The 27,695-nt window shown below is 41.7% G+C and overlaps 1 protein-coding gene across 1 annotated transcript in view; it reads right to left on the bottom strand.

Annotated features, from left to right (window-relative positions):
* The window catches only part of GUCY1A2 (guanylate cyclase 1 soluble subunit alpha 2), a 167,700-nt gene extending 140,473 nt beyond the window's left edge, over positions 1-27,227 (bottom strand). Inside the window, exons 1-3 of the mRNA XM_074570363.1 lie at positions 26,828-27,227; positions 13,657-13,718; positions 10,304-10,425 (exon numbers count right to left, since the gene is read on the bottom strand). Coding sequence (XP_074426464.1) covers positions 10,304-10,425; positions 13,657-13,718; positions 26,828-27,100 — 457 coding nt within the window. The 5' untranslated portion in view covers positions 27,101-27,227. The remainder of the gene's footprint in view (positions 1-10,303; positions 10,426-13,656; positions 13,719-26,827) is intronic.
* Between the last annotated feature and the right edge of the window lie 468 nt (positions 27,228-27,695).

Below are 27,695 nucleotides of genomic sequence, written 5' to 3'. Positions count from 1 at the left end.
GCTCCTCCCTAATTGCTACAGTAAATGTTTGGCTTATTCACTGAAATGGATGGAAGTACCAGATCAGGAGATAGTTTTATTACATATAGAAAAACCTGCTCATTACAAGAATTCTCAGAACTCATTGTCTCTGTAGTGGACACTTTACGGAATTTGGAGAATTCCACAGGCTAATTATTATCTTTAAAAATTACATTCGGTATTATTTCCAGCTCCAACTTATTCAGTATTTCCTTTGGTTTTTCTTTTATTTTCAGAAAAGAAATAAAATCTTCAAAATAATCTTCTTTATAACCTTCAGGTTATACATCTGCATAAACAGTATAATCTTTTCAAACCGATCTGACATTAAATTCTTTCTCTGCATCTTCATTTTGTTTTCATTTTGATTTTGCAGTGGAAGAATTCAAATTGAAGATGGCACTGAAAATGTGCATCAGCTTCTGTTCATCAAAATCGATGATTCGCTATTCCTTTCTAAAAAGCTGGCATTTCCATTCTTTCTTTTCCACTATAGACCTCTAATCAAAATTTTCATTCAGCTGCCCAGAAAAAAAATTAAATATTTGAGACCTGTATCCATGCCCAGCACTTCCAAATGTAGAGGCCACTGCACTCCCATATTGCCTCATGCATGACCCCGACCACCGCAGATGAAGATTCACAATGGGTTCTAGCTTGCAATAAGTAAGTAGGAAAAAAGTCTTCCTTAGTCTCACCAAGACATTTCACTAAACAGTAGTGATACAAAATAAGCCAAAATTCATCCCAACACTCTCTGCTGTTGACCAAGTTAAGCCATTTGTTATTTTGAGCTTCTGTTATTTACCAACCTTCTACTAATACACTGAATGAAATTCTAAAAAATCATCAGTCTCAATTTACTTTCCCCGTGGAAAGTTATCATCTACTGTGTTCCTACCACTGAATCCACCAATCACATGTCTTAACTCTAATAATTTTTTTCCTTAGTAGTTTCTTTTTGTTACATTTTCTTACAATGTCATTTTTATTCTAGCCCATACTGGACAGAAATAAAATATGAACATCGTAGAAGGAAACTGAGGCAAAGCAACAATAGAATGAAGATATTGCTCTGGGCTTCCATTACAAAGCACTTTGGGATCTATGACAAAACTACTATAAAGGTCTATGATTATCCTGTGAAAATGTGTCTCGAAGACATTTAGAGAAGAGATCCTATACTTGTGAGCCAGATTCAAAATTACCAAAGTCTTTTAGCATGGGCTCAAAGTACAAATTAAGTATTTCACTGAACTGGAGCAGAAAGAGATGACTTCATCCTGTAATAACATGCTAGTAAAAGGTCCTTCTTCATTTTCTTTTCAGCAGTTGCTGTAAACTGCAAACCCACTACAAAACGTCAAGGAACTAATACAGTATTTCTAAGTATTTTGTACATTACAAAGTGGAGAAATTAGATAGGAATCTGTTCTCATAAAGAAAATCAAAAATCACAGGCTCTTCAGAAACAAATAGAAGATGAAGCATGTGATTGATAAAAACATCAAAGTAATCCATTAACTTGCAGAGCATGCAGAAGAAGTTACAAGCCATCCAGTTCTTCCTTAAAGTATATCAGACAATGGAGACAATGGTTGCAGAGTGGCCAGCATCTGATTCCTTTGGCATAGAAAAATACCTTTTTTCTGGGATACCCATTAAGAATCTGTAAATGTCAAATATTAACGGAATGGGAAAATTCAATATGCAATTCCAGAACTCATACTGTGGAAGGAAGCAGATTTTGCCACGTTCAATTATAGCAAATACCTCTTACATGGATTTGGATTAGCAGATTTTTGGCATGAATAAAATCTTTTCCTTAAACAGTCTTTTGGACAGACAGCCAGGTGGCAGTTCAGAATTCCAAAGCATAATTCAAGATGGTAGGGAAAGCAACGTTTATTCTCTCAATAAAAAAGATTTCAGTACATACAGACTAATGCGGAAAGGTACATTAGATGAATAATTTGGCTCCTAAGTGAGCCTAGTACAGGATCTAATTACTGTGTAAAGGACTTTGATCTTACTTCATTATGATGGTGAATGTGTATCATCCTGGGAATCCAGATAGTATTTTTAAATTATTGTTTTTAGTGGTTTTTATATAAATATAGTAACATCATTTTGTACCTTTACATATGGTTTTGACACAACTGTAAAATGTGTACTACACTTCTCTTATAGGGCCATAAAGGGCCTGCATATTTTTCAAGATTTCATAAAATAAAAATGAGAATTATTGCTTAAAAGAATTCCTCACACTTGTTCACCTATAATACCTGCTTTATACAATTTTAATGAGGCGTTTTCTTTCCTTGTTAAAGTGAGGGTCTCCTCTGACAAATGATGCTTAGAAATATCACTATAGTTACTGCCTCTTGGTAAGGACCTGATGACCTGTGCTCAGCATACATGTAAAAGATCCTCCTCTGAACTACTGACACAGGAAGCTCAGCTGAGCTATTAAGAACAGGCAATGATGTTCTTTTTTTTTTCCCCATATAACACTTTCAGAGGCAGCTCATTTTGCAGGCAAAGCCAAGCTGTCTGAAACAAGACATCACCATTTTATGTCTCCCATCACATCTTGGAAATCTCACTTCTTAGATTTGCACAGGGTTTACTAAATGAAAACTGCAATCACTAGGTTGGGGATTCCTAAAAATAAGGCAGATCCAGTTTTTGTGTTAACTCTAGAGATCAAACGGCAATAAGAACAGAGTTTTTTTAATTTGCTTTTGCATTAAAATAAGCATATATGCCTTTGAATTGACATGGGGAGCAGAACTTCACTTCTTGGAAAGGATAAAATTGTAATTAAATCTAAAAACTTTTCCCATGAAATGCAAAATCATCTCTCATAATTCCTCACATTCACAAAGGGCTCAATTCAGCTGACTAAATACACAAATCTAATGCTACTTGAGTCTTCATAAGGTATCCAAGACATCTACAAAAGGACTAACAGATAGTTAAGACATTTACCAGGACATGGGACTTAAGGGAGACCTACACATTTTTGAATGTTTGACAGAGGCCACCCAGGATACCTTACAGCACCTAAAATAATGGTAAACACCTACATTTAGTCAATGAATCATGGCCAGAATGTCTTCCACTTTATAAATAGTCTTCTACAAGATGTTATTGTACATCATAACTTCAAACTGCTCACTATCTACTGGTAGTTCATCTGCTTTCTTACAATAAATAGCTCTGATTTGAGAAGAGTGGGACGTCTAAGACCATTTGGTATAAACATTTGTCCTTTTCTAATTTAGATGTATTCATCTCAGATTTGAAACCACATGAATTATGTGATTTTTGTTTAGATTACTTTTGTATTGCCAGTGCACTGTAACATCTGCTAAATAGTAGGAGTCCTGTGTGTATAGCTTAGACCCCCCCAGGAGAGAGTTCCAAGTATTATTAAAATCCATTAGTATCGCCAGTCCTCTGGGCCATGTAACATTTCCTTTTATGCCATTTGTAAACCAACAACTTTAATTATAAATCAGACTGTGTATCCTAAATGAGTTGCATCCTAATGACTATCTGCAGTTCTTAGCTCAAAGGAAAAGCAAAGTGATAGTTATTTACGTACTTTAAATATATAAACATTTACAGTTTTCAGACACCTGCCGAGCAGTCAGTGTGCCAAACCTTTGTCCATCTTTTCCAATTACATCACCTGGTTTAAATCTCACTGTAAACTAAGATCTGTCCTGGCATCTCCTTTTCAGCGTATTTCCTGCCTCTTCAAATGTAGTATTTCTCAGCAGTGATGTGCTGTTATTATTTAATAGCTACCAGAATGATCCCAAATATATTCCTCTTTAACTACAGAATATGGGTAAGAGCTGAGATTTTCTTAAGTTTCATCAAGGAAACGCAGATCTTCAACTTTGACAAATGTACAGAGAGCAAATGACTTTTATAGAATTATGCCCTTTGCACTAAATGAAGGAACAGCCCTGCAAGACATATTTAGGCATGAAGTGATTTGCTCTATATAAAGCAGCCTACAGCACATACCTCCTTCGGTGATGACAAGCAAATGTCACCCAGAGCAAGAGCTCTCTAAACCCCTACCCAACGATGGATTCCACCTGCTCCTCAGTGTCTTGGGGAGGCTGAATCCAGAAACCTGATTTATCTCCCTGATGGGATGGGGCTCTGGGCTGGGATTCCACGTAACTTATCACCAGGGCATTCAGCAATCCTCACCACTGTGGCATATCATCCTCCAAACGGAAGACGCCCAGAAAGATACTCACTTAGAAATGACAGAGGACCAAAGTCCTCACACCACTCTCAGAAGCAAAATCAAGAGGATGAGCATTATTATTAACCTGTCAGTTAAGAATGCCTAACAGGAAAAATTATTGCAATACATTTAAATCCACATGCGGAGCTGACTTACCAGCCATTGACATACGCTGGGCATTTTTTAAGGAAAATAAGGTAACTGTAGCAGGATTTTAGGAGCCAAATTTTTATAACAGATAAATTTAAAAAGAATTCTGTTGTATAAATTAATTTCTTGAATAAAAAAGTGGAAGAGAATATTTTTCTGTATTTTAAGCAATGGAAGGACAGATAGGTGGAATTATTTCTCCAGGCCTCCTTGTTAAAACAAATATCCGATCTAAGTGCATTTGTAACTTCAGGCTGTGCACCCAAGGTGTTTCAAGTGTTATTTATGCAGTGTACATCGCACGGTGTTGCAGTACATACAATTTAGACATTGTAGTCTAATACACAAAGAGGTTTTCAAAGACAACATTTCTTCCACGTCATTAAAGATTGGGTATGAACATCTACTTCTGCTTTGCAAATTTTGCACAACTGATTTTTTTTATAGTTATTTATGAATATAAATTATTTCTCATTAGTTTTACTATGAAAGTTATGACAGATTACAGAGTTCCTCAGCAAGATGCAAAGAATCGCCAAAGAAAATACTGGTGACATCTAAAGGACAACAGGTAACTCCCTTCATGAAACTCCCTTTCTTTTTTTGTGTATGAAGGATTGAAATAAGAGTGAAAAATAGTTCATTTCCACAAAGCTACATTGTGCACAGTGTTTGAAAAAGAGTTTTTGGAGGACATGAGGTGAAGGCAGTACAATTTTTATCTAGTTTGTGCCTTTGGGATGTGTGAAACATCATGTGATGTAACAGAAGTACATAGTGGAGTTGAAAAATGGAAACTGGGTGTTTCTCTATTGCTTCGTAAAGCTTAGTACCACAGACCTGCCTAGAATATCTGCCCAAAAGATAAGCAGCAGACAGGTCATGAAGGCTTTATGTCCCAAAATAAATTCCTTACAGTAGGAATTACAGACTAATAATTAAAAAAAAGTTTTCATCCTTATTTTCCTGTCACCAAAGTTTTAATTTGGAACTACCTGGAATTCTTCTGCTTTATTCTGACTAGCTGCAATTAAGTCAAAATGGACAGTCTAACCTTACTTGAAATTAAATTATTTTAAATTATGGGGACAAAAGCAGTCCCAAACAAGATTTGGCTGTCATTGCTCAAAGTGCTGAATGTACAAATGGTATGAAAACATCTGCTTTGAGAAGGTTAAAATATGAACAGCACTGACATACGGTTTAAAGGATTAAAAAAACCCAAACTGTTATCTTCATTATACAGATGGGAAAATGAGGCACAGAAAGAATAAAAACTTGTCCAAGGTCAAATAAGAAATCTCTTCAGATATAATCTTTCTCTCTAACATACCTCAGTATAAATTTATAGTCACCTAAAAGAGATGTGGTAGTCATCCTCGTAATATACTTAATCACAGGAATCTTTTTCTTATCATTATTTCTAAAATAAGTTCAAACTAACAACACCAATCTGCTCTGAACACCGCTTAGCTAGCCAGCTAAAAGCATTATCTGTGTCAACAGGATAAAACATACCAGTGCTTATTCTTTGAAATACTTTATTTCCAACTAGGAACTTTACAAAGGCTCCCTTTAGAAGCTAGGATTTCTCTTCTCTTTTTCCCATCTTCCAAGAAACTGTCACTTGTTTTTCCTTTGGGTGATAGGCTTATGAAGGACACTGTAAAAGTGTGGAAGTACCAAATAAAGAAAGCAGAGTCCACCATAAAGGCATCTGGAGTATTTTCAAAGGGATACAAAGTTAAATGAAATATTCCAGCCTCAGAAGCTGTCACCACAACGGAAAGCTGTGCCATTGATCTGGTATCAAACATAGTTTACAGTATGTGAGCATGGTGGTTGTGGTTCCCTTAATTACAGTGGATCAAAGCAGGAGGAGCTCTATTGATGTCTAGACTTGTAGCAGGAGCAACTCAGCGAGGAGATGAGGAGAATCAGGTCCTTCCACTGCAGGAAGATGGTGTCACACTTTAGTGATGGATTGACAGGAGGAAAATTCCAGTATTCATACATGATAAATCACATGCATCGAGCTGAGCATACGGCTTGCAGCCAGCGCTTTGCTGTGAGCAGCATAAGCACCAGGACCATGGTGACAAGCATCTGCTTACAATCTTCCAAGCTTACTAATGATTTTAGCATTTGCTGTCTTCTGATGAATAAGGAATGCCAAATGACTATTTTAGAGGCAGTTAGAAGGTCAGAAGAGGTGAATCACGTTGGCATTATCTAAGGTAAGAGAGCAGGAGGTTGCTTCAAGCACCTTTAAGGAAACACTTTCTTCCAGCCCTAGACAGCAAGTCCCTGTTACCGCTCAACTGAGAGCCAGATTTGGTTCAATAGTTTCTCTAGCCTCCATCACAGTCAGATTCATTCTTGTCTCCTGTCTCAGCAATGCCAATTGCTCTGGGTACACACCCCAGTGGTTACATCCTTCTTGCACAGAAGTGGCTCTCACTAAGTCTTATTCAACCAGAAAAATAACTGTATATGTGAGAATTAATTACGCAGCCTCCATTAATTATTTACCTGTTGTGATAGGAGCTACAATTAAAATGAAGAAGCTGGTTTAACTGCTCATTCCCTTATGCTCCTGTCCCAGACAAAGAGAAGGAAAGAAGTACTGCTTTTAAATTATGTCTGTTTTCCTCACATTATTGAATTTTTTTGCTATGAACTCAAATTAATTCTTTAAAAGGTGAGCTTTTCCAAGAGTAATTCTCTGCACACTTATTTTCAGCAAAGTCCACTTTAATAATTCCCTAAGACAGTAATCTGTAGCTGCTACCCCTACACTGTGATCCCAACGGTCTGATCTGCCCCTGACACACGTGCACTGTGAGCATAACAATGGAAAAACAGGCTGCACATTACTCAGCCATGCTAAGGGACCAAGACTAACATATTGATTTAAAAGCACGCTGAAGTTGAAAGTGTATTCATAACTATTTCTCAGAGCACATACTTTGTGTCATGGTGAAATAAGTACTGAATATCTGATTTGGTTTTCTATAATATTAATACACACATGATAACACAAAAAGTCCTTACTTTGCATGAATCCTGCCTTATCACTCATAACATTTGTTTCTCAGATTTAGCATTCAATTATTTAAAAATGTAAACAACAAAAAAACATAACTAATACTGGATATATTTACAATTTAATGTGTTCTATATTCTCTCCATGAACAAAAGTTCACAGTGCCAAGTACTATCTATTCCCAGCAGCAGTTAAAGACACTCAGAACTTCCCTGACAGTGCCTAGCATCTTGCAGAATAAGGCACGTGACACCGAAAAAAAGCATTTTGAATGCCAGTGAAACACAGTCATCTCTCAACTAGAATGTTAGGTGTTTCACAGAGGGTACCAAGTCTGCTTAACAGTTTGAGATACAAAAGATAGACATGCAAAGCATATACCTCCAGAAGGATTTTAAGTCAGCAGGATACAAAGGTCCAGACTACAACGTGGGCAGAATATCACTTTACCGTATTCCCCTGACATGGAAGGTAAATCACATCTTTAATTACCATACAAGATCAGATTTCAGTGTTGTGCCTCCTGTTGAAGAAAGTCTCTCTAACTGCATAAGCCCATAAAAATGTTCCAGGCTTATCCTTTATATTACCAGCTCAAAGGAAAATAATTATGAACCAGAATACCATCTTCCACTCCAACTTCAGTAGTCTACTGAGACCTCCAATGGAAGAGCAAAGAGGGTTTAGATATTACAAAAAGTACAGCCCCAGAGAAGCCATCTCTGCTCCAGACTAAGCAAGCCCAGCTCCCTCAGCCCCTCCTCACATGGCAGGTGCTTCAGCCCCCATCATCTTGGTGGCATCAGCTGAATTTCCTCCGGTTTATCAACTTCACTATGGTTTTGAGCTCCTAACATTGGATTCAGTAATCCAGATGTGATCTAACAAGCACTGAGTAGAAGGGGATAATGAGTCCCTTCAATCTGTATCTCTGCTCCTGTTCATACAGCCCAGGCTGCCACTGGCCACCTTTGCTGCCAGGACTCACCGCTGGCCCATGTCCCTCTTGCTGGCCACCCACCGGGGCCTTTCCCACAGAGAAACAACTGCAGCAAGTCTCCATTTGCAGACTTCCATGAAAGCAGCAGATGGCAAATGACAGCGCTCCACAGCTGATGCTAGATAGCAGCAGGTACACTGACAGCTACAACAGTTCAGCCACTGTGCTGCAAGTGGGTGAGCTGTGGTCACTTGACCTCAGGACTGAGCCCAGGCAGTGGTAAACACATTGACCAACACGACCACGCTGGTATTACTTTCTTTTTAGTAGAGGCATAATTGCATACAATTAAGATATGAGAACACTTCATGTCTTAGAACTTAAAGAGTTATTTTCAATTGTTAGAGTCCTGGAAGTAGAGCTGTGTAATGTCAGCTTTGCTACACTGCAAATGAATATCACAAATAAATTAGGAATTACTATTTTGAAACAATTACCTTTAAAAGTAGTAACTACTTTTCCTCCTTACAGTTCCCTGTAAAATGTAGACAATTGCCCAGTGGTTAAAGTTTAGTCTGTAAAGTTTACTCTAAAACAAGGAAGATGATCAGTTTCATAGAAGTGAAAGAGTTAAAACAACCCCAGTAAAAAACTAAGTTCTTAGTATTAAGCTCTGAGCCTTATATTTTCTTTGCCTTTTATGACAGATTTTTATCAGGAACACAGGTCTGACGGAAGCTTACCAACAACTTGGGAAGGAGAATAAGCTGGATATGAATGGATGGATATGAATATGAATGGATGCAAATAGCCAGCTATCTAATTTTGACAGCTATCAAGACAATTGCACTTCAGTGATGGGTGACATCATATTGACATGCAATTTCTAAAAGTTTATTGCAACAAGCAGTCTTCACTATGAATATATGTTTCCAGAATGTTTCGTGTCTCAGGTACATCCTGCTCTGTGTTTCCCAGGCCCTCTATCCACCAGGCCCAGAGATGATAAAAGTATCTCTTGTTCTGTAGAACCCCCATAAAAGCACTTGAGATAAATCCAAGACCAAGGCCTGCAAAGATGCAAGTCCATTTGGACTCAAAGCCTTTTAAACTTTATTGTTAGGGTTGGACAGGACCTTAAAGTTCATCTAGTTCCAATCCCCCTGCCATGGGCAGGGACATCTCCCACTCGATCAGGTTGCTCAGAGCCCCATCCAGCCTGGCCTTAAAAACTTCCAGGGATGGGGCTTCCACCACCTCTCTGGGCAACCTGTTCCAGTGTCTCACCACCCTCATGGTGAAGAACTTCTTCCTAACGTCCAGTCTGAATCGACCCATCTCTAGTTTTAATCCATTCCCTCTAGTCCTACCATTACCCGACACCCTAAAAAGCCCCTCACCAGCTTTCTTGTGGGCCCCCTTAAGACAGTGGTAGGCCACTATAAGGTCTCCTCGGAGCCTTCTTTTCTCCAGACTGAACAACCCCAACTCTCTCAGTCTGTCCTCATAGGAGAGGTGCTCCAGCCCTCTGATCATCCTCGTGGCCCTTCTCTGGACACGTTCCAGCACGTCCATATCTCTCTTGTAGCAGGGGCTCCAGAATTGGACGCAGGGCTCCAGAATTGGACGCAGTACTCCAGGTTGCACAATACACCTCCACTGACCACTGAAAAATCATTCTGGATTGTCTCAAAGACACAAAATACATGTAGAAAACGAGACAAATGTAGTAACAGCACACTGATATGTAGCTGCCTACATCCTAAATTTCCTTTGCTGGAGCAAAAATTCCCTGGTTCATTGTTGGTATTAGAATGGTCAGTAGACTTTCCTTCCAACTAAAGGAAACAAATCCCCTTGAAAAAATACATACCAAGTACATTGGCCGTACACTGGAGAATTCCTGAGACATCTTCAGTTTCTTCATTGCCAGAGCAGTCTGTATAGGAGCATCTGTTTGATATATTATGAAAGTTCTTCTCTGCATCCCTGTAACTACAGTAAAAAAAGAGTAAAAAAGTTATAGCATATCCTTATACAAATGCAAGGTCGACAAATGTCTTTCAGAAGTGGTGGTAAAGGATGCCTTTAGCCTCCCTTGTCTCTTCTGCCCTTGATCACTTCCTTTCCATTCGTGCACTATCACACATGGATGACAACACATTAGTAGCCTGGGTATCTCAAGTATTATCTGTAATGAGAATGAAGACATAAGAATAAAATAGTACCAAAGGGCCGGAGCGTAACGGAAGGATATCAGACAGATCTGTCTTATACGTCATTCCCACTGGGGTGTTGTCTATAACGAAGTTGTACAGTTAACTCCAAGCAAGATGTTTATGAGGCAATGGTGAGTATCTAATAAGAAGAATAAATCTTCCACAGCACATTACATTAGCACTGCAAGTATAAAACCCAGCTTTCTCTGTGGATTATCTTTGGAAAAGATCTCAGCAGAAAGAAGGATGCCAAGCTGCAACTTACTAAGCTATCAAGAATAAAGTTTGTGCTATAGCCTGTTAAACAAAAAATAAAAAGAACCTCACCACTGATAAAAGAACAGAGCTGTGGTCTGACCAGCAAGATACCAGCTACCATCTAAATTATTCTATTTGATTTAGCTTTGCTGGATTGGTTTTCCTTAATTCAACAGAAACAGAGCAGCAGCTCAAACTATGTTTAAAACAAACCTTTATGCAGGTGATAATGATGACAGAAGAGGGAATACAAGTGAAGAAAATATCGCAGCAGAGTGATAATGCACTTGGCAAAATATACAATTGATTTAGCTCAATGCCCAGAGAAAAGCTTATCTAATGACTATTTTACTAACAGTTGCGTTATGCTTTCATACTTTGTTTATACTTCAGGAGGCCACGTCCTGACACAGTGTCAGAGCTGACCCAGAGCCCAAAGCCAGGGCCCAGCCCCACCGCCATGCCAGCAGCCAGGCCTCTTCCGCCAGCCTCACTGAATCCCTGACTGACCCCACGGCCACTCCTCACCTCTCATCTTGACTGGGACGGGAGATCTGATGAACACTTATGTTGTATGGGGTGTCAGCCAGGTGCTGGCAGGGGGCACTGCGGGGGCCGCTGTGAGGAGAGGCCAGTTCCAGACTGTTCCAGCAACCCCACCGCAGGGCACAGCTCAGCCCCTCAGACAAAATGGCAGCACCTCTGGAAAAATGTATACAAGAAAGGGCAAAGCACCTCATGGTGATGTGAGGGGTGAGGAAAAGAAGTGACAGAAACAGCCCTGTGAACACAAAGGTCAGTGAAGAAGGAGGAGGATGAGGTGCTCCAGGCGCCAACTGGAGATTCACCAGCAGCCACTGGAGAAGACCATGGGGAAGCAGGTTGTCCATGAAGGACCACAGTGAGCAGATACCCACACTGCAGCCTGTGCAGGACCCCATGCCAGAGCAGGGGGATGTGCCCTGAAGGAAGCTGCAGCACATGGATAGCCCACAAAGAGCACAGGAAAAGTGTGAGGAGGAAGGAGCAGCAGAGAGGAGCTGTTATGGACTGACCACAACCTCCATCCCCCTGTGCCACTCAGTGTGAGAGGAGGTAGAGGAGTCAGGAGACTTTATCTTGACCTTCAAGCTTTGTTCATCTTATTTCCCTCCCCTGTCCTGTTGAAGAGGGGAAGTGATAGGATGAGGGGTAATGATTTCAAACTGGAAGAGGGGAGATTTACATTGGACATCAGAAAGAAATTTTTTACTGTGAGGGTGGTGAGGCAGTGGAACAGGTTGCCCAGAGAAGATGTGGATGCCCCATCCCTGGAAGTGTTCAAGGCCAGGCTGGATGAGGCTTTGAGCAACCTGGTCTTGTAGGAGGTGTCCCTGCCTATGGCAGGGAGTTTGGAACTAGCTGATCTTTAAGATGCCTTCCGACCTGAACCATTCTATGATTCTATGATATAAGTGAGAGAGCAGAGCAGCTGGGTGGGGGTCTGGCAGCTGGACAATGTCAACCCACCACAATGTGTACCAAAGTAAAGATCACAGGGCAGGACAATTATAGGACATCCTCTAGAGACAAACGCTACTTTAACAAACTCATACTGATGTTCAGAAAACTGAGTCAGTGTATCACAAGGCACAGGAATTACAGGTTTTCAAAGTGTCCCCATTTAAAACTTTGTCCATTAAAAAAACTACATCTAAGCCACATGTGGGCATAAGTAAAAAGCCTCATTGTTATTGCACACGTTTTTCCTCAAGGCACTGTCTCATCCTCTGAAGTCTCCTAATGTGAGACTTCAAGCAATTTTCTCAGCAACTAAAAAAATTAGCATCCAGAAGGCTTCTCCCCCCTGCCTGCTCCACGGTGGATGTCACAACTATCCATGGAGACTGGCCTCCCTCGCGGCCCTCAGGCACCAGCCAGACTGCTAATATGGCAGGTAACACCCACCAAGCTGGGGCGCCCTGTGAATTTTAACCAAACATCAAGAAACAGGCAAGGACAATTCCCTTCAATGCACCGAGCTTCGAAACTATGTCATAAATTCTAAAAAGACACTCAATGCAGCTTGAAAAAAACTTCCCTTACATCTGTGTAATTAAATTCAGAGGATTTGTCATATGGTACAGCCATTTAATGGCTATAGATGTGCAGCCACTGTATTCTGACTCTGTCAGGAAAAGCAAGTTATCTGTGAGAATAAAATAGTTCCATAGGTAATGAAAATACCTGTGCAGGTAAGGGAAAGGTTGAAAGGAGATTATTTTAATCAATGGCAGAATGTCTTAGGTTTTCATGATGACAGTTGCTATTACTTTCTTTTTACTCCTCAGTCATCTATTAATAAAGCGGCTTTCACCCCTGCTTCTGCAAAAACTTGCAAGTATGTAACAGTGCTTGTAACAAGGAATTTGCAAGATTTGGACCTCAGATCACAGCGTAAATAACTTTTCCAGCATTCTCAGCTGGCTCTGTGAAAAGAAAATTGGAGTAAATCTTTTTGTAAAAGATTCCCTCTTCTCTTTATATAGGAAACATCATTGTTAATGGAGCAGTCATGCTCTGATGGGGTTGCATGGAAGCAGGACTGGACACCAGTTTATCATTAATGTCCACAGTACGTATAGTTACTCCAGAGCATCTCTAAAAATTTGTGACAAAAATTAAAACGCTTGTCAAACAAGGCTGTGAGTTGGGAAGCATAGAGGAAAACATCACCAAGCACCTTTCATTACCTCACATTAACACTTACCCAATAACTTGATGCTCAAAATACTGCAGTGTCCTTTGAAGAGTTTGCCGAATGGTCTGAGGCTATGGAAGAATAATTAAAAAAATCATAAGATCAGGGAAGTACAGTACAGTTCAATTAACATTATCTTTTAACACACTATTTTTCTGCAGTTTTACTTCTCATCATCTTCTACCTGCTCGGTGTCCATCATAGCAATGGATATGAAATAGTATTCATTCCTTATACTTTACTTCACCATTTAAATAGGAAGGAATTTTACAATGTGACATAATAAATACTGCTTACAGGACTAGTTGTGCATAACAAAGGAGCCATTTTGCTATTCATTTTCAAAAACTATCACCCACCAATTATCTCATAATTTAAAAATAATTAATTTAAAATAGTTGCAAGAAAATGTTATTATTTTGTGATGAAAGTATCACCAGGAAAAGGCATTGGATTTTTAAACTTTGTACACTCCCTAGAGCATTTTGTACTAAAGGATATTATAAAGGCACGATTTATTATGGCTTACTTTCCTGACAAGCTATGATTCTCCAGTCATCCTTCAAATTACCAGGAAACTCAAGTTCATCAAAAGAAAATCATGACATGCTTCAAGCATTTCTATGCTATTTCATTTTAATAGGTATTCACCAAACTACATATGTGCATATATGTGTTTATTTGCATTATTACTACTACTACAGTGTTCACCAAAATACTTATATATTTATTTTCCTTACTACTACTGCTGCTGCTGCTATTACTATTACTTTGAATTAATTCATGAGACATCCTTGGGTAAATAAAGAAACTTTGAAATCCATGTCATTCTCTTTGGAATTTTCCAAGTCACTTACGGCAAAACATCGTTCTTCCAAAATTACTGGTTTGTGTCAAGTCTGAGGTTTTTCACCTGTCCATTCTGCCCTCGTGCCACAGGTCAGACAAAGGTACACAACCGGGGTTTATAAACCTTCCTTCTGTATCAGAAGCACACAGGGATATTTTGATCAGACTCACAGCAGCAGCCACTCAAATTTTAGAGGTGTCTGCTATTTCCCTACGTTTTGGAAAAAACACCTAATCGTTTTGGAAAGCAATAGTTGAAACACCCCTTAATTAGAGGAATTTAATTCTAAAACCACCAAAATCTTTGAAAGTCTCAGATTTTGCTTGCTTCTGTATGCATTCAGCAGTTCAAAAGCTGAGCTTTCTGCCTACTATCGCCCATGAGTTTGCAGAAGGAGGTACCTGTTGTGATGACGGCAGGAATGAAAAAGTGTATACCAAGCTGCACTAGGTTTGTGCAATTGTCAAGATTTCTTTTTTAATACCAAACTATACGAATGTGTCTACCCTTTTGCATTTGCATGTGTAGAAACACATGCGCTTAACAGAAATAAGCTCAAAACAGATGTAAACCTTGAAAGAGGTTTGGGGTTTTTTGTTAATTCCGTATCAGATAATTACTTCTTTTCTCTGTGGGAGCTAAGTTTCCTGTGCTAAAAATCATTAAAGTGTTCTCTTGCAAAACACAATGAATGAAACAATCACATATCAAAAAATCACACCCTTCTCAGTGGTACAGCAGGTGCTGAAGTCCTTAGGCCTGATGGGCTACAAATATATTTCATGGCATGTTCTCGCAGAGATTCAGAAGCTTTCTGTGCTCAGCAGGCAGAAAAATCCATTCTTCACATATAGAAAAGATGTATTTTCCCACTCTAGCAACCAGGAAAAGCAAAACAGCTTTAAGCAAAAAGGTCCAGACAGCTGCCACCTCACATCTCCATAGAGCATTTCCCTCAGCCTGATGCCCTACACACAGAACATTAGTACTCCACCAGCACCTCCTCTGACATGAAATGGGGAACGGTAGAAATGTCTGATTGTTAAATTAAATCTCCCTTCTGGTTCTCCCAAAGTGCTTTTACAGCAAGCATATGGAAGGCAGCAATGCCTGGTACCACAGCAGAAATGAAGGAAAATAGCTTTTTGTCTTCTCAAGAAGTTTTGCAGCTTATGACACCTGAGCAGCCCTCCATGGATTGCCTTTGCCTTTCTCCTGCCTGACACACAGATGTTGCACCTCTTTTACCCAGGGAAAAGTCCTTTTGAATACCTCAAGATTTGACCATACGAGCAACTTCCAAGTCTTGAGCTTATTTCATCAATAGACCTCCCTTCTCCTGCAGTACTGGAATGAAAAAAAAAAAAAAAAAAAAACAACACAGAAACCTTTCTCTTCCGAAAGATAAATCATCTGCCTAGCTGCTGTCAGACAATTTTATACAATCCCATGAACTCATACTCCTTTTCACTGGCATCTCCTATCAAATCTTAGAAATTAAGTACAGACAAAAAATAGGATTTACGATTAAAACACTGGTCATAAACCGAGCTCTATGTAACATGCTCATAGCCAGTATGAAAACTGACCTGCAGAGCCACAAAGTCTTTCTTCATTTCTGACAAGAATTATTACAGCATGTCACTGTTCGTGGTTAAAAAGCCTCTGTGCGCCTTCTCGGTTTGCTGTATTTCATCACTGGTGAGTGTCATTTTGCTATCGATGCAATTCTGTAACTATGGCTATGACTAAACAAAATGGAGAGGAGAGAGATAACACCAGCTCGTAGCTACTTACAAGGGTAGTTTGGTGCACCGCTTCTGCCACTACTGACTATGCATTGCCTACAAGAGTGGGGAGGAAACACTTCCACCTCTTTTCTGCATCCAATGGCAAGATGGCATGGAGTCAAAATAGCTAAACCTTCTTCAAGTAGCATCTCCAAGAAACATAGTTTCTGCCATTCGGGGAGATAAAAGGTAGCCTACCTATAACAATACACCTCTTCTATTGCAATGTATGTTTATGCCCTGCAGGTACTCAGTGGTGCTTATTTACTGGAAAGGTTTTAAAGCTTCAAAACCACTTAAAATGAAAGATTTAATATAAATGTAAAATAGTGACTATTAGCTAAAATAGTAAATTTTAACAATTCATTTTTATTATAACGATTTACTAATATTTGCTATGCATCGCAAAAGGAATAATCACATCAGTTCACGTTTCTACGGGCAACTCAAATTAAGAAATGCCAGTATCGCTATTGTTAAGTGTAAATGAATCCAAGAATTGCCATACCAGATTGTACCCAAGCTCCATCTGGAATGACATATAAGGTAGAAGGGATTCCTTCTTGTGGATTTTGGGTTGGCTGAAGACCGCCACGAGTACCAAGTCCTGCCATTGTGGGGCTTCATCCAAGCCTCAAAGGCTAAAGGCTTCCTCTGCCTTCACTTCTTGACCATCCATTGTGTAGCAGACATACCACCACACCAGCCCTGCTCATCTGTCCTCTACTCCTGACCCTCACACTGTGGGCCAGTTTGCTCTGTCCAAAGGCAACTGTGCACACGCTGCTGCCACCTCTTTGCACAGAGAGCACCTCCTGTTCCTCACCTTCCCAGCCCGTCCTTCCTGAAGAACTTGTGTCCATCTCTTGCAGCACTCCCATCCCAAGTGCCATTCCACACAAGGATGTGTGCAAGCTCAGTCTATGAGACATCAGGGGATGTCTAATGCCACCTGTTTGCTCCTCATGCTGCCCGCATTTGGGCACAGGCGTACAGCCTGCTCACCGTCTCCTACAGCTCTTCCACCTGGCAACTCAGTGCTGCAATCAAAGCCCACCACTGTTGCACAGCAGCAGGCAGCGATCCCGACCATGGCAGCCCTGCCGTGACAGCTGCTGTGACTCTCCAGACACCACTGTTTGCAGGATGCACTCGAAGAGAATCTGCTCTTCTTGTTACACCTCGCCTGACTCTCCAGTAGTGCAAAACTGCTTCAAGACTTGAAGCTAGAGGCATAGTAGCTTTTCAAAAGAGCTTTTGTGACTAACTGGAGAAAATCTTTATGAAGATATTTGTCTAAATGATCTTGAAGTATTCCATGTTTTTTAACTCAGACAACTTCCATTGAAAAAGAATTCCAGTTTAAACATTGTGTACCATTTTTTTTCTCTTGAGTTTCATTTTTCCTTCTTTTAACTTCATTGCCTCCAGTTTTGGAGACAAGGGGGAGAGGACTTCCACTTTAATTGCATCCCTTATTATAAATGTCTTCCCCACAGCAATCAAATACAAGCTTTCCAATCTCCTCTCAGAGGACAGAGACTGTAGCCTATTCCCTAGACATTTTCTGTTGCCTCTGAACTGTCTTTCATTTGATTGCAACACGTTTGGAAATAAACGGTATGGCTCATATGCCCAACTGTAGGCACCCAAAGTGATTCATTTCATCCTACAGCTGGCATCTAATACATGCCTGAGGACTCAGTCTTTAGAAATACCCATTCCTTTCTTTTGTCTAGAAAAGGTGTTGAGTGATTGCTCTAGACTTAGACATCTTTTAAATGTTTAAGTAAGGACAGACAAACACCACCCTGAGGTGACAGAACTGCACACAGTATCCCAGATGACTCAGTCTAAATTTACATAAATGCAGTTCCAAATTCTCCATCCCATTCCTTTTGCATCCTAAGATAACCAGATAGAATTAGAGAAGAAAGGGACTGCATGGAACAGGGAGGTCCGAGCCAAGAGAGCAGCCAGGTACACAGACAGTTTTTCCGTAACCCTAACAAGGCTTCAAAGATTTTTCCTGGCAAAAGCTAAGTGGCTCCTAGCTGTGCCTCAGAAGTGCTTCAGCAGTCATGCTCTTAAAAACTTGAGTGCTTAAAATTTTAAACATGAAAGTTGAAGCACTGAAGAGCATAATAGGCTCAGCTAGAAACCACTTTGCTTCTATCAGAATTTCTTCGAGGAAGTCTGCCAGGTCAGGGGGCTCCGGGTCAGGGGGCTCCTCTGGGCTCTTGTGCCCTGGGGAGCTGCAAAGTCCTTCCTAGAGGAATCCGCCCATCTGCATACAGATGCAAGATGCCACAGACCTCAGCCAAACCGGCGCTTTGATGTTGAAAGTTTTACAAGCTTCAAATTTGTAGTGTTCAGTCACTAACTCAGCAAATGTGTAAGACTTTAATTGCCAGCTTCGCTGCTGGTGATCGTTCATTAATGAAAAACATTTCTTTTTTTCATATTTCAGAGCCGATTTTAGTCAAGTCTTTAGGCATAGGTGATTACAGATCTCTAAGCACCCATAAGTAGGTATGCACCTGGCCTATCCAGAAGGAAATAAATGGTAAAATAGTAATTTTAACATCCAGTCGGGGGTTTTTTAATATTTAGCCCACGATCATGAAAGCAGTGGAGAACTGTTATGTCCCTGTCCTTCTAGTCACCAAAATATTGATGTTAAAGAGGCCATAAAAAAAGAACCAAGGCTCCAGCTGAAGACAAACATTTATCAACATTTCCAAATGCCAGTACTGGGGAGATAAGCATTGAAATTGCTGCAACTAGGGAAAGACAGAACTGAAAAAGAACAGGAAGGCTTCTCTGGCATCCTACAATTTTATGATGTTGTAGAAAGGAGGAAGGTTCCCTCGCAGGTCTTCGCACGTCCTGCACAGCCAGGATCCCTCCCTGTCCCCTTCCCAATAACTGAAGAATGAAATTAAAGGGCACAGACAGAAACCAACAAAGGAGAAGGAGAGTCCCAACATAAGAAAACATTTGAAAAATTAAAAAAGAAAAAAATCATCTTTGGGGCTTAATAGTGCTTTTGATAATATAAACAGGAAAAAATGTATTTTTACTCTCTAGCTTCTGAACCTTTAGGGTGTACTCATTTTTTTCTCTGTAACTGTACAAGCTAAAAATGTATTTTTTCTTCATGAAAACCAGCTTCCTGAGTCCAGAGGTTTGTGCTTTAGATAAAAGCACCAACTGCTTGCAGACCTCCATGACTAGCACCAGATTTGGTATCATAGAATCATAGAGGGGAAGATGCAGAATCCCCAGGAGGGGACTGTTTGGGGATCCAGAGTGGGATGACTGACAGCTGGAGGCCAAACAAGCTGCCCTACAACAGCTCGCGAGGATCCAGACGGGACCAGGCAAGAGCACAGCACCTGAGCTCAGTACCACATGGCAACTAAATCTGAGACTGTTCTGCTCCTCAGTTCATGCAAACTGGGGCACTTTTCACAGAGAAATACTTGCGCATATCAGAGAAAATGCCTTAATTTAATAAATAACATTGAGACTAAAAATTTTACCCCATACTATTTCATGGCAATAACAATGCAAACACTCTGAAGAAATAAAGCAGAGCTAAATAATAATTAGAAATTATAACTCCTGCATCCCCAGCTGCCTTTCCACTAGAAGAATCACAGACATTAGGGATGGAAATTGCCTATTAGATCATCTAGTCTAACTCCTTGACAGTGAAGGATAAATATCTCAGGGTGCTATCCATTATAATACCGGCTGGCATCACTTTGTTCATGTTTGAATTTCAGCCATGTCTGGAATGGATAGAAGATCTGTTCTGTGCTGCAGAAAGAATGTATACAGTAGGTGAGAATATAATAGGTGATCTACCGCTAATGCTACCTGTTCACCTTTTAATGCAACTCACATCTACTACATAAAATCATTGGTGCTACTCTAGCAGACAGATCGGAAATGAAAGGCTTTACACGTCAGCCTTTCTCAGGGAATTTCTTCTGCTAGGAGAGAAAAAAAATTTCCTCCGTATAACTGGACCTAATTTCATATGCAGAGCTGCAAAGATGCTTATCCCTTTGAGATCTATAGAAAAACCACAGATTTTTTTTGTCTTCATTTTGAAACTTATTTTGAGAGTTAGCAAGCAGACACATCTAGAAAGAATTTGGATATGAGATGGAATGATTTCTTTTACTTAAAGCATTTTATAACAGCCTTTAACATTAGCACAAGAGGTAGAAGGGAAGAGAGGGTTTTTCTCTCTGTTAACATTTTAAGTTTCACCAGGAGTACATTGGACTGCTGTGAAGTAGTAACTGTCTCTGCTCAAGCAGTTGCAAATGAAGGACATTCACCCTCATTTTGACAGAGCCATGACTGCACGCTGCTACTTAGGGACATATATTGACATACGTAACCCTTCGGCTTTACATCTTTGTCTGTTATTTGCACCTGGGCACTTTGGCCAGGGGAGAGGCAGAGAAGTGCAAAACAATGGAGATCAATTTTGTGGGATTAACACTGGTGCTGCCACACTCTGGTTTGTTGGCCAGCGGTCGAGATTTGCCTGTGGCCAGGTCTGATCCCCAGCAGGGAGATGCTCTCTGCTTCCAGGCAGCAAAGACGCCTGCAATGTGTGAATGGTTTTTATCAAGCACTGCACAGAAGTCAAGATTTCAGCCTGGAACTATACAAACATTAAGAAAGCAACTATTGCTACGATCAGTACAAGCACTAGATGTCAAATATTCAAACTCATCCTAAATAAAATTTCATCAAGGTCAATAGAATGCAGCAGGCCCTCGGGTGCAGTTAAACTGATTCCTTTAATATTTTATTTGCTGGGGCTGAAGCTCCCTCGCATGAGATGTTAAACTACCAAACAAGACAAACATACAAAACCCACCGTGATTCTCATATTGACAATGTTTTCCAGAATGTTCCTGTTTAAGACACCACAGCCCTGTTCCGCGCTATGAAATAGCAGATTGACTGACTACAGACTGCTCATGTAACCTTGCGTATACATGGCTTTTCTCTCTGTTATGTTGAAAGATACTGGGAAAAAGTCTGATTTTATTATACTTTAAAAAAATTAATCCTGTTTGTCTGATGGAGTTAGAAATCAGGAGTTTCTCATGGGATATGCCTTTCTTCACCATTTTTTACACTTTTTTTTCCTTCCCACCCTCATTCCCAAGAAGGATGTTACTCATGTAAAGCTCATCCAGCCTGGGCTATTAAATGATTAAGCTCATCACACCGCTGATATGGATATCATTTGACATGACCTTACTTCCTTCAGAAAGATAGGCAGAAGTTATCCCTACAACAGTAGAGCTTAGATACACTTGATGGGTTAATGTGAGTCATAAGGAGCTCAGAACCCTTCTGCAAATTTTTTTCAAAATCTTATGTAGAAATCATTTTGTTACCTCTCCTGTTAGTGGCAACAACTTGTTATTGCTACTAAAAAGAGTAGCTATTCCTTGAGAGTAAGTGGTAGAGGTTTGTGATGGAGCCACGTTCAATTTGAGCTGCTACTTTGCAACTTCTCCACCAAAACCCCACCTCTACTCACCGGAGGATTTACTTGCAATTAAGCAATTTCAAGTTACAGAGGTTCTGTGATATAAGTACTAGCCTACACAACAGTCCTTAGGTTCACTTTTCTCCCACTGTCAGGAAAAAGGCTGTATTCAAAGACAATTCTTAAATTCAAGTTACTTGGCAGCAGCCAGTAGCAGCTTCCTCACTTAAATAGGAAAAAAATGTTCTTACTTTAATGTGTCTTCAACTGGGCCTTTAAAGAATAGCAGGAATAATTCTGAATGAACGGGAAAGTATATGAGAAGCGATTTTCACTTAATAATGTTTACAGTTCAAGAGATGCGTTACATAGGCCATTCAGAAAATAAAATCAAATGGAAATGTAAGTCGGTTTAATGCTGTGTCATGCTGTAATTCTCTTTCCAGAAAGATCAGTACAGCGCTTGGGGGTTCACAGTCTCCTCTGAATGCATGCCCAGTCACTCTTAGATGCTTCAGGGTAGTCCATGCCCCTTAGATGGGAGCTGAGCATTTGACTTTTCAAATCAGTGACAAATTTTTTTTTTTTCTGATTTTGATTCTATTTTCAGCCCGGTGTTGGATACAAGTCAAGATAGAACTGGAGCAAATGTGCAAATTGCTGCAAGGAACTGGAATTCAGTAAGATACTAAATGGCATTTCTACAGAATAAAACTGTGTCCACTGGTGCCAGGGTATCATTCACACATAGCAGAGCTCTAAAAGGCAGAAAAATTTATGTTGATAATGAATAGCGTATAGTATCATCATCTCTAGTTATCAAAGTTCATGTGGTTGTGGGTGTAAAATTCAACCCTTAAAATGGAACACAACAATAAAGCTGAAATTAAAAGAAAAATATATCGTTTAATTTGCTTGTGATGTACATATAATTATTGCAGCTGATTTCTTAAAAACAAGGTCATAAATCAATGTCCTTACAAGGTTCACAGCTTTTTATTATTTATCTCCAAAAACCTGAACCCAGCCCAGTGAGAAGGACACCTGTTTGTTTTGACAGAAGCTGGATCTAGCTCCAAATTTCTCTGATAGAGTATTTAACAAAGACCCTTTGATGGTCGTTCAGATAAAGGACAGAAGGAACATCTTTGCCCAGTCAGGAACATGATTTAGGAACATGTTAGAGTGGATAGAAGCTGCCTACACAATTATGGGCTCAGCTTTGTGGGAATATCGCAGGGGTGAAAGGCTGTGAGAGGGCAGAGCCAGACATGGGGCAATAAGCATGGAGCACTGTTGGCCACGGTTTCATGTGATACAGGAGTCACAAGAACTGAGTGTGTGCAATTTCCAGGGTTTATTGCACTGAGCAGCTAAATTTAGTCCCACAAAACATCTTCACACTCAGGTGCTGAGCACAGCCCTGGCTGGGCACCGTTCCCCTGACTCTTCGGTCTGCGGCACCCAGCTCTGCCTGGCTGCTGGGAGAGCCTCGACCCTCCTGCTGCCAATGCGCCTGCTTACTTGGGGGGCAACAGGGCAGCTACTCAAAGTGATGATGTTCAGTATATGCATAGTTAGTTTGTTGAGTGCAGGTTTGAGAAAAAGCTGCCTTTCTTCTTGCGTCACCGCTGCTCTGCCTCCCTGCCCGGTGCACCCTGTCTCCCTGACCTTCCCCAGCACACCCTACTTATGAATGACAATGGTAGGGTACATATGGAGGTCTGCTCATCTTCTTCATCACCACACCTTTGCCTCCAAAATACACAGTTGTTTCAGTGGAGGTGAGCCTTATCATCCTCCTAGTTCTGGCTGTTAAGAAATAGAGGGTTCAGGGTATGTGAGTTCCAGGTAAACGGTGCCCACCCTTCAGCCATCCAGGCACATCAGGAAACCTTTAGGAACCCAGAGGAACATAAAATGACCTGCGCTGACTGAGGATCAGACACCTACATCCTCTAGTATAGCAACTGCAGGAAAAATGTATTTAAGAAAAAGGTTGGAAAAATCGTATGTGCTGGAAAGTGCTAGAAGCTGTTCTCCAGGAGCCAGCAGAAGGGTAGGATTAAACGCTGCAACACAGCAAGGTGTTTAATTTTTTCCTGCAGTTCCACAAAAAGTAAAATTTGTGCAAAGTCACACTCAGCTAAACTTGAGACCAAGATTACAGGTGATACAAAATGCAGTAACTTCTTTTCACTGTATTTTAATATAAAATATCTCAAATGCTTCATTACTGCATTTTACTCTACAGAATCTCTTTCCCTTGACAGTGCAGTTGTACTAACTCGTGAACACATTGCACAGGAGACACTAATATTTTCACATACATTTTTGCGCTACCACCCCTAAGACCTAGTCTGCTTGCACAGCCTTCTTGCCACTCTGCCCCATGGACAGAGCTCTTGCTCAGCTCCTTCGCCCCTTGGATGCTCCCTCCTGCTCAGTTCGAGACTCTCCGCAGCCCCAGAGCAGCTCTCGGTAGCCCCTGCTACTGCCACGTTGAAACAGTATCACCCCAGAGATCTCTCTGCGTGTCACAGCACTATTAAACACACAGAAAGATTCTTTTTCTCAGTGAAAACACCCACTGCCGAAGGAAAGTACAAAATTAAGGCTAAGTATAAGCATCAGGAACCTGTAGCGTCTTTCAGCTTTGGAAGTGTTCAGCACTGGGATGGGGAAAAATTGCTCCTGCATTCATGTTGGAAAGGAAAATATCAAGCCATTGCAGGGAATATAAATAGTGTATACCTTCACACACACTTGTATGTACATAAATATATGTTTATACACTTAACAGACACCCATATCTGTAGTGTCATGGAATGAAGAGGTATCTATGCCTGTAGTAAAATTATTAAAGCTTTTTGTTCAGAAAAAACATAAGTCAATGCACCCTTCAGACTTGCCTTTTAATTTTACAAATAATGGAAATGAGTCCCATTTGACACTAATTTTACCGGCAAAGTATTTTTTTTTTACTTCTAATTAAAGTTATTCCTGATTTACATTAGCAGATGTGCAAAAATAATCCAATTCAAATTGTTAAACATATGGTAACTTGACTTGTTGCAAGAAGGCATTTATTCAGTATCACAGAACAATTTTTTAAAAATGCACCAAAATAACAATGCACCTAAACAGTGGTTTCTCAGAGTGAAAACTGAAAAGACAGGGGACCTGATTCTTTTCTTATACCATGATTGTGACAACATGACATTTTAGACTTAACCACATTAATTTATGCCAAAACGTGTAAGATGTGACTGAAGCACCAATCATAATGCCAAGATAAAAAGTGAAATTTTGAGCAGTATGTATCACATATTAATTTTTTTTTTAAAAGACAGTTTTTCAGCAATAACAGTTGCCATAATTATCTCCCAAGGAAGTCATGGAAGCTGTTGGTTGGGACATCAAAACCAGGTTGGGTGAAATTTTTGCATTCTTAAATGAAATTTCTCTGAGAGCAGGAAGGAAAGACGACTATAAGATCTCCCAAAGTTTTCCTTGTCTCTTAATTCAAAGAATGTGCTAATTTAAAGAACAAAATCAACAATTCATCAAAGCTCTAAAACTAATTGTCTTTTATAGCAACTCAGTTCAGGAGGTAGCAGTCAAAGCTGGGAAAATACAAATACTAAGGTTATCTAAAAATACTGCACTGAGCTACTTCAGAATACTTTAAATATTTTGGGTAACACATGCTCTAATTATACCGTTGTATTATTATCAAATTAAATAGCTTCTTTTTTTTTTTTTTTACTAAAACAAGACAAGTCACCTGAGATACCATCTATTAATATCAGCATTACAAGACCAGGTTCCCAGTGGAGAGGGGAAAAATCAATGGGAAAGAAAAGGCTTAACTGAAACTGGACAGCTATTATCTTGTACTGCGAGCTAACTTGTCCCATTAAACAGCGTGTCACTCCTGTCTAGACAGTTCAAGGGACGCCGAAAAGAAAAGAGAATATTAAAACTAAAGCAAACTGATAGCTGGTGGTGATGAGACTCATAATTTCCAAAGCTGGATAACAATACGCAAAAAGATGATCCAATGTCACAATAGCAAATATAGTCGTCTTACAGATTAAGGCTACTTGTTGCAATTAATATTTTGTACTGTAACACGTTAAAATATCCCAGAGACCAAACAAGCATTCAGTTGCAGCTGAAACTTTCGTGAGGAAAATTTAGTGATGGTCACAGAGGTATTTGTAGGAGCATAGCACAATCATAACAGAAAGGCTGGAGAAGAACCTTACATTTTACATGAACCTACCAGAACTCCTGAGCCACTGATTTCAGACTCACAAAGCGACACCAGCACACGTTACAGGTTCTACCCAAATTCACTACTTATTTTAGCATATGCAATGCTTCATTGATTCTCAACCACAGGTGTAGCTATCCAGATAATCATAAGTCATGGATTTCAAAGTACACTTAATAGAAACTGATCTCTCAGGAATGCCAGTGCATCCAGGAGGCACAGGGAAATCTGTTGCTGAAATATTTCTGAACACCAAGTCGAAACTTTGTGGTTTTACCTTGTTCAGTACGGAAAAGCCCTATAAATGTAATAAGTTCACATCTCCTCTATGCTGAAGGAAGAATGTGCATGCCATGAATCATATAGACATAACTTTTTATAATAAAATGTTGCTAGGACCAGACAGCCGTGAGCACTTTTATGATTTTACCATGTTTTAACTCAGAAAAGGACTCGGCAGAAACAATAAACTCGGCTAAACCGGCAGCGGCACGTATTTGTGCCTCCCGACCCCATTTCCAGCACCGGGCTGCCGAGATCCTTCCTCCCGCCGGTTCGCGGGGCCGGCAACCCGCAGCCGGGGCTGGCCCGGCGGGGCAGGGGGCTGCGGCGGCGCGGCGGGGACGCCCGGGCGAAGGGCGAGGGCACCGCCGCCCCCTTCCCGACGCCGACCCGACCCCGCGGAGCCGGCCGGGGGCGGGCGCGGCGCTCCGCGGGCGCGGGGCACTCACCGCGGGGGCCGTCAGGCGGCGGATGCTCTCGCCCAGCGAGTCCAGGTTGACCCGCCGGCGGCGCGGAGCGCGGCGAGCCCCGGCGCTGGCCGCGGCGGCAGCGGCGGCGGCGGCGGCGGCGGCGAAGGGGGTGTCGGCGGGGCCGGGGGGGCTGCGGCTGCCGTTCCAGCAGAGGCGGGACAGGGGACACTCGCCCTCCTCCTCGGGGCTGGTCTCCGGGCAGTCCGAGCCCAGCGAGCTGAAGGACTCGGAGGAGATCTTGCGCCGGGACATGGTGCCGCGGGGAGACGGCGGCGGCGGCGGCCGGGCTCAGCGCGGGGCGGCGGGCAGCCGCGGCGGGCAGCGCCGAGCTGCGCGGCCGCGGGGGCGGCCGCCTCGCATGGCCGCGGGTGCCCCGAGGCGGGAGGCGGCGGCGGAGATGCCGCGCCGGGGCCGGGGCCGGCGCAGCTCCGCGCCTTCGCCGCGCCTGGCCGGCGGAGCGCGGGTGCTGCGCGGTGCCGCGCCGGGAGGCTTTAAAGCGGTGGCGGCGGCGGCGGCGGCGGCGGATGGTGCCCTCCTCTGCCTCGGCTGCCCGCCCTCGCTCTCCCCTCCCCCGGCTCCCTCGCTGCTCCGCGGGAATCACGTGTTGTTTGGAGCCCTTTCCCCCTCCTCCTCCTCCTCCTCCTCCCGCCTCCCCCCGCCCCGCTCGCCGCCTGTCGCGCTCAGCCCCGCACGCCGCGGCCCGCAGCCCCGCTCCCGCCTGCCGGGGGGATGCTGCCACCGCCCCCGGCGGGCAGCAGCACCGGCGGGGCGGGACAAGGGCCGGAGCCGACGCGCAGCCCGCGCTCCCGCCGCTGCCGGCTGCCGGGCGGGCGGACAGGGCGCTCCG

This window comes from Larus michahellis, chromosome 1 (assembly GCF_964199755.1).
Source record: "Larus michahellis chromosome 1, bLarMic1.1, whole genome shotgun sequence".
NCBI classification, from domain to species: domain Eukaryota; kingdom Metazoa; phylum Chordata; class Aves; order Charadriiformes; family Laridae; genus Larus; species Larus michahellis.
The sequence above is the reverse complement of the archived record's forward strand: the minus strand, read 5'-3'. Positions and strand labels throughout refer to the sequence as shown.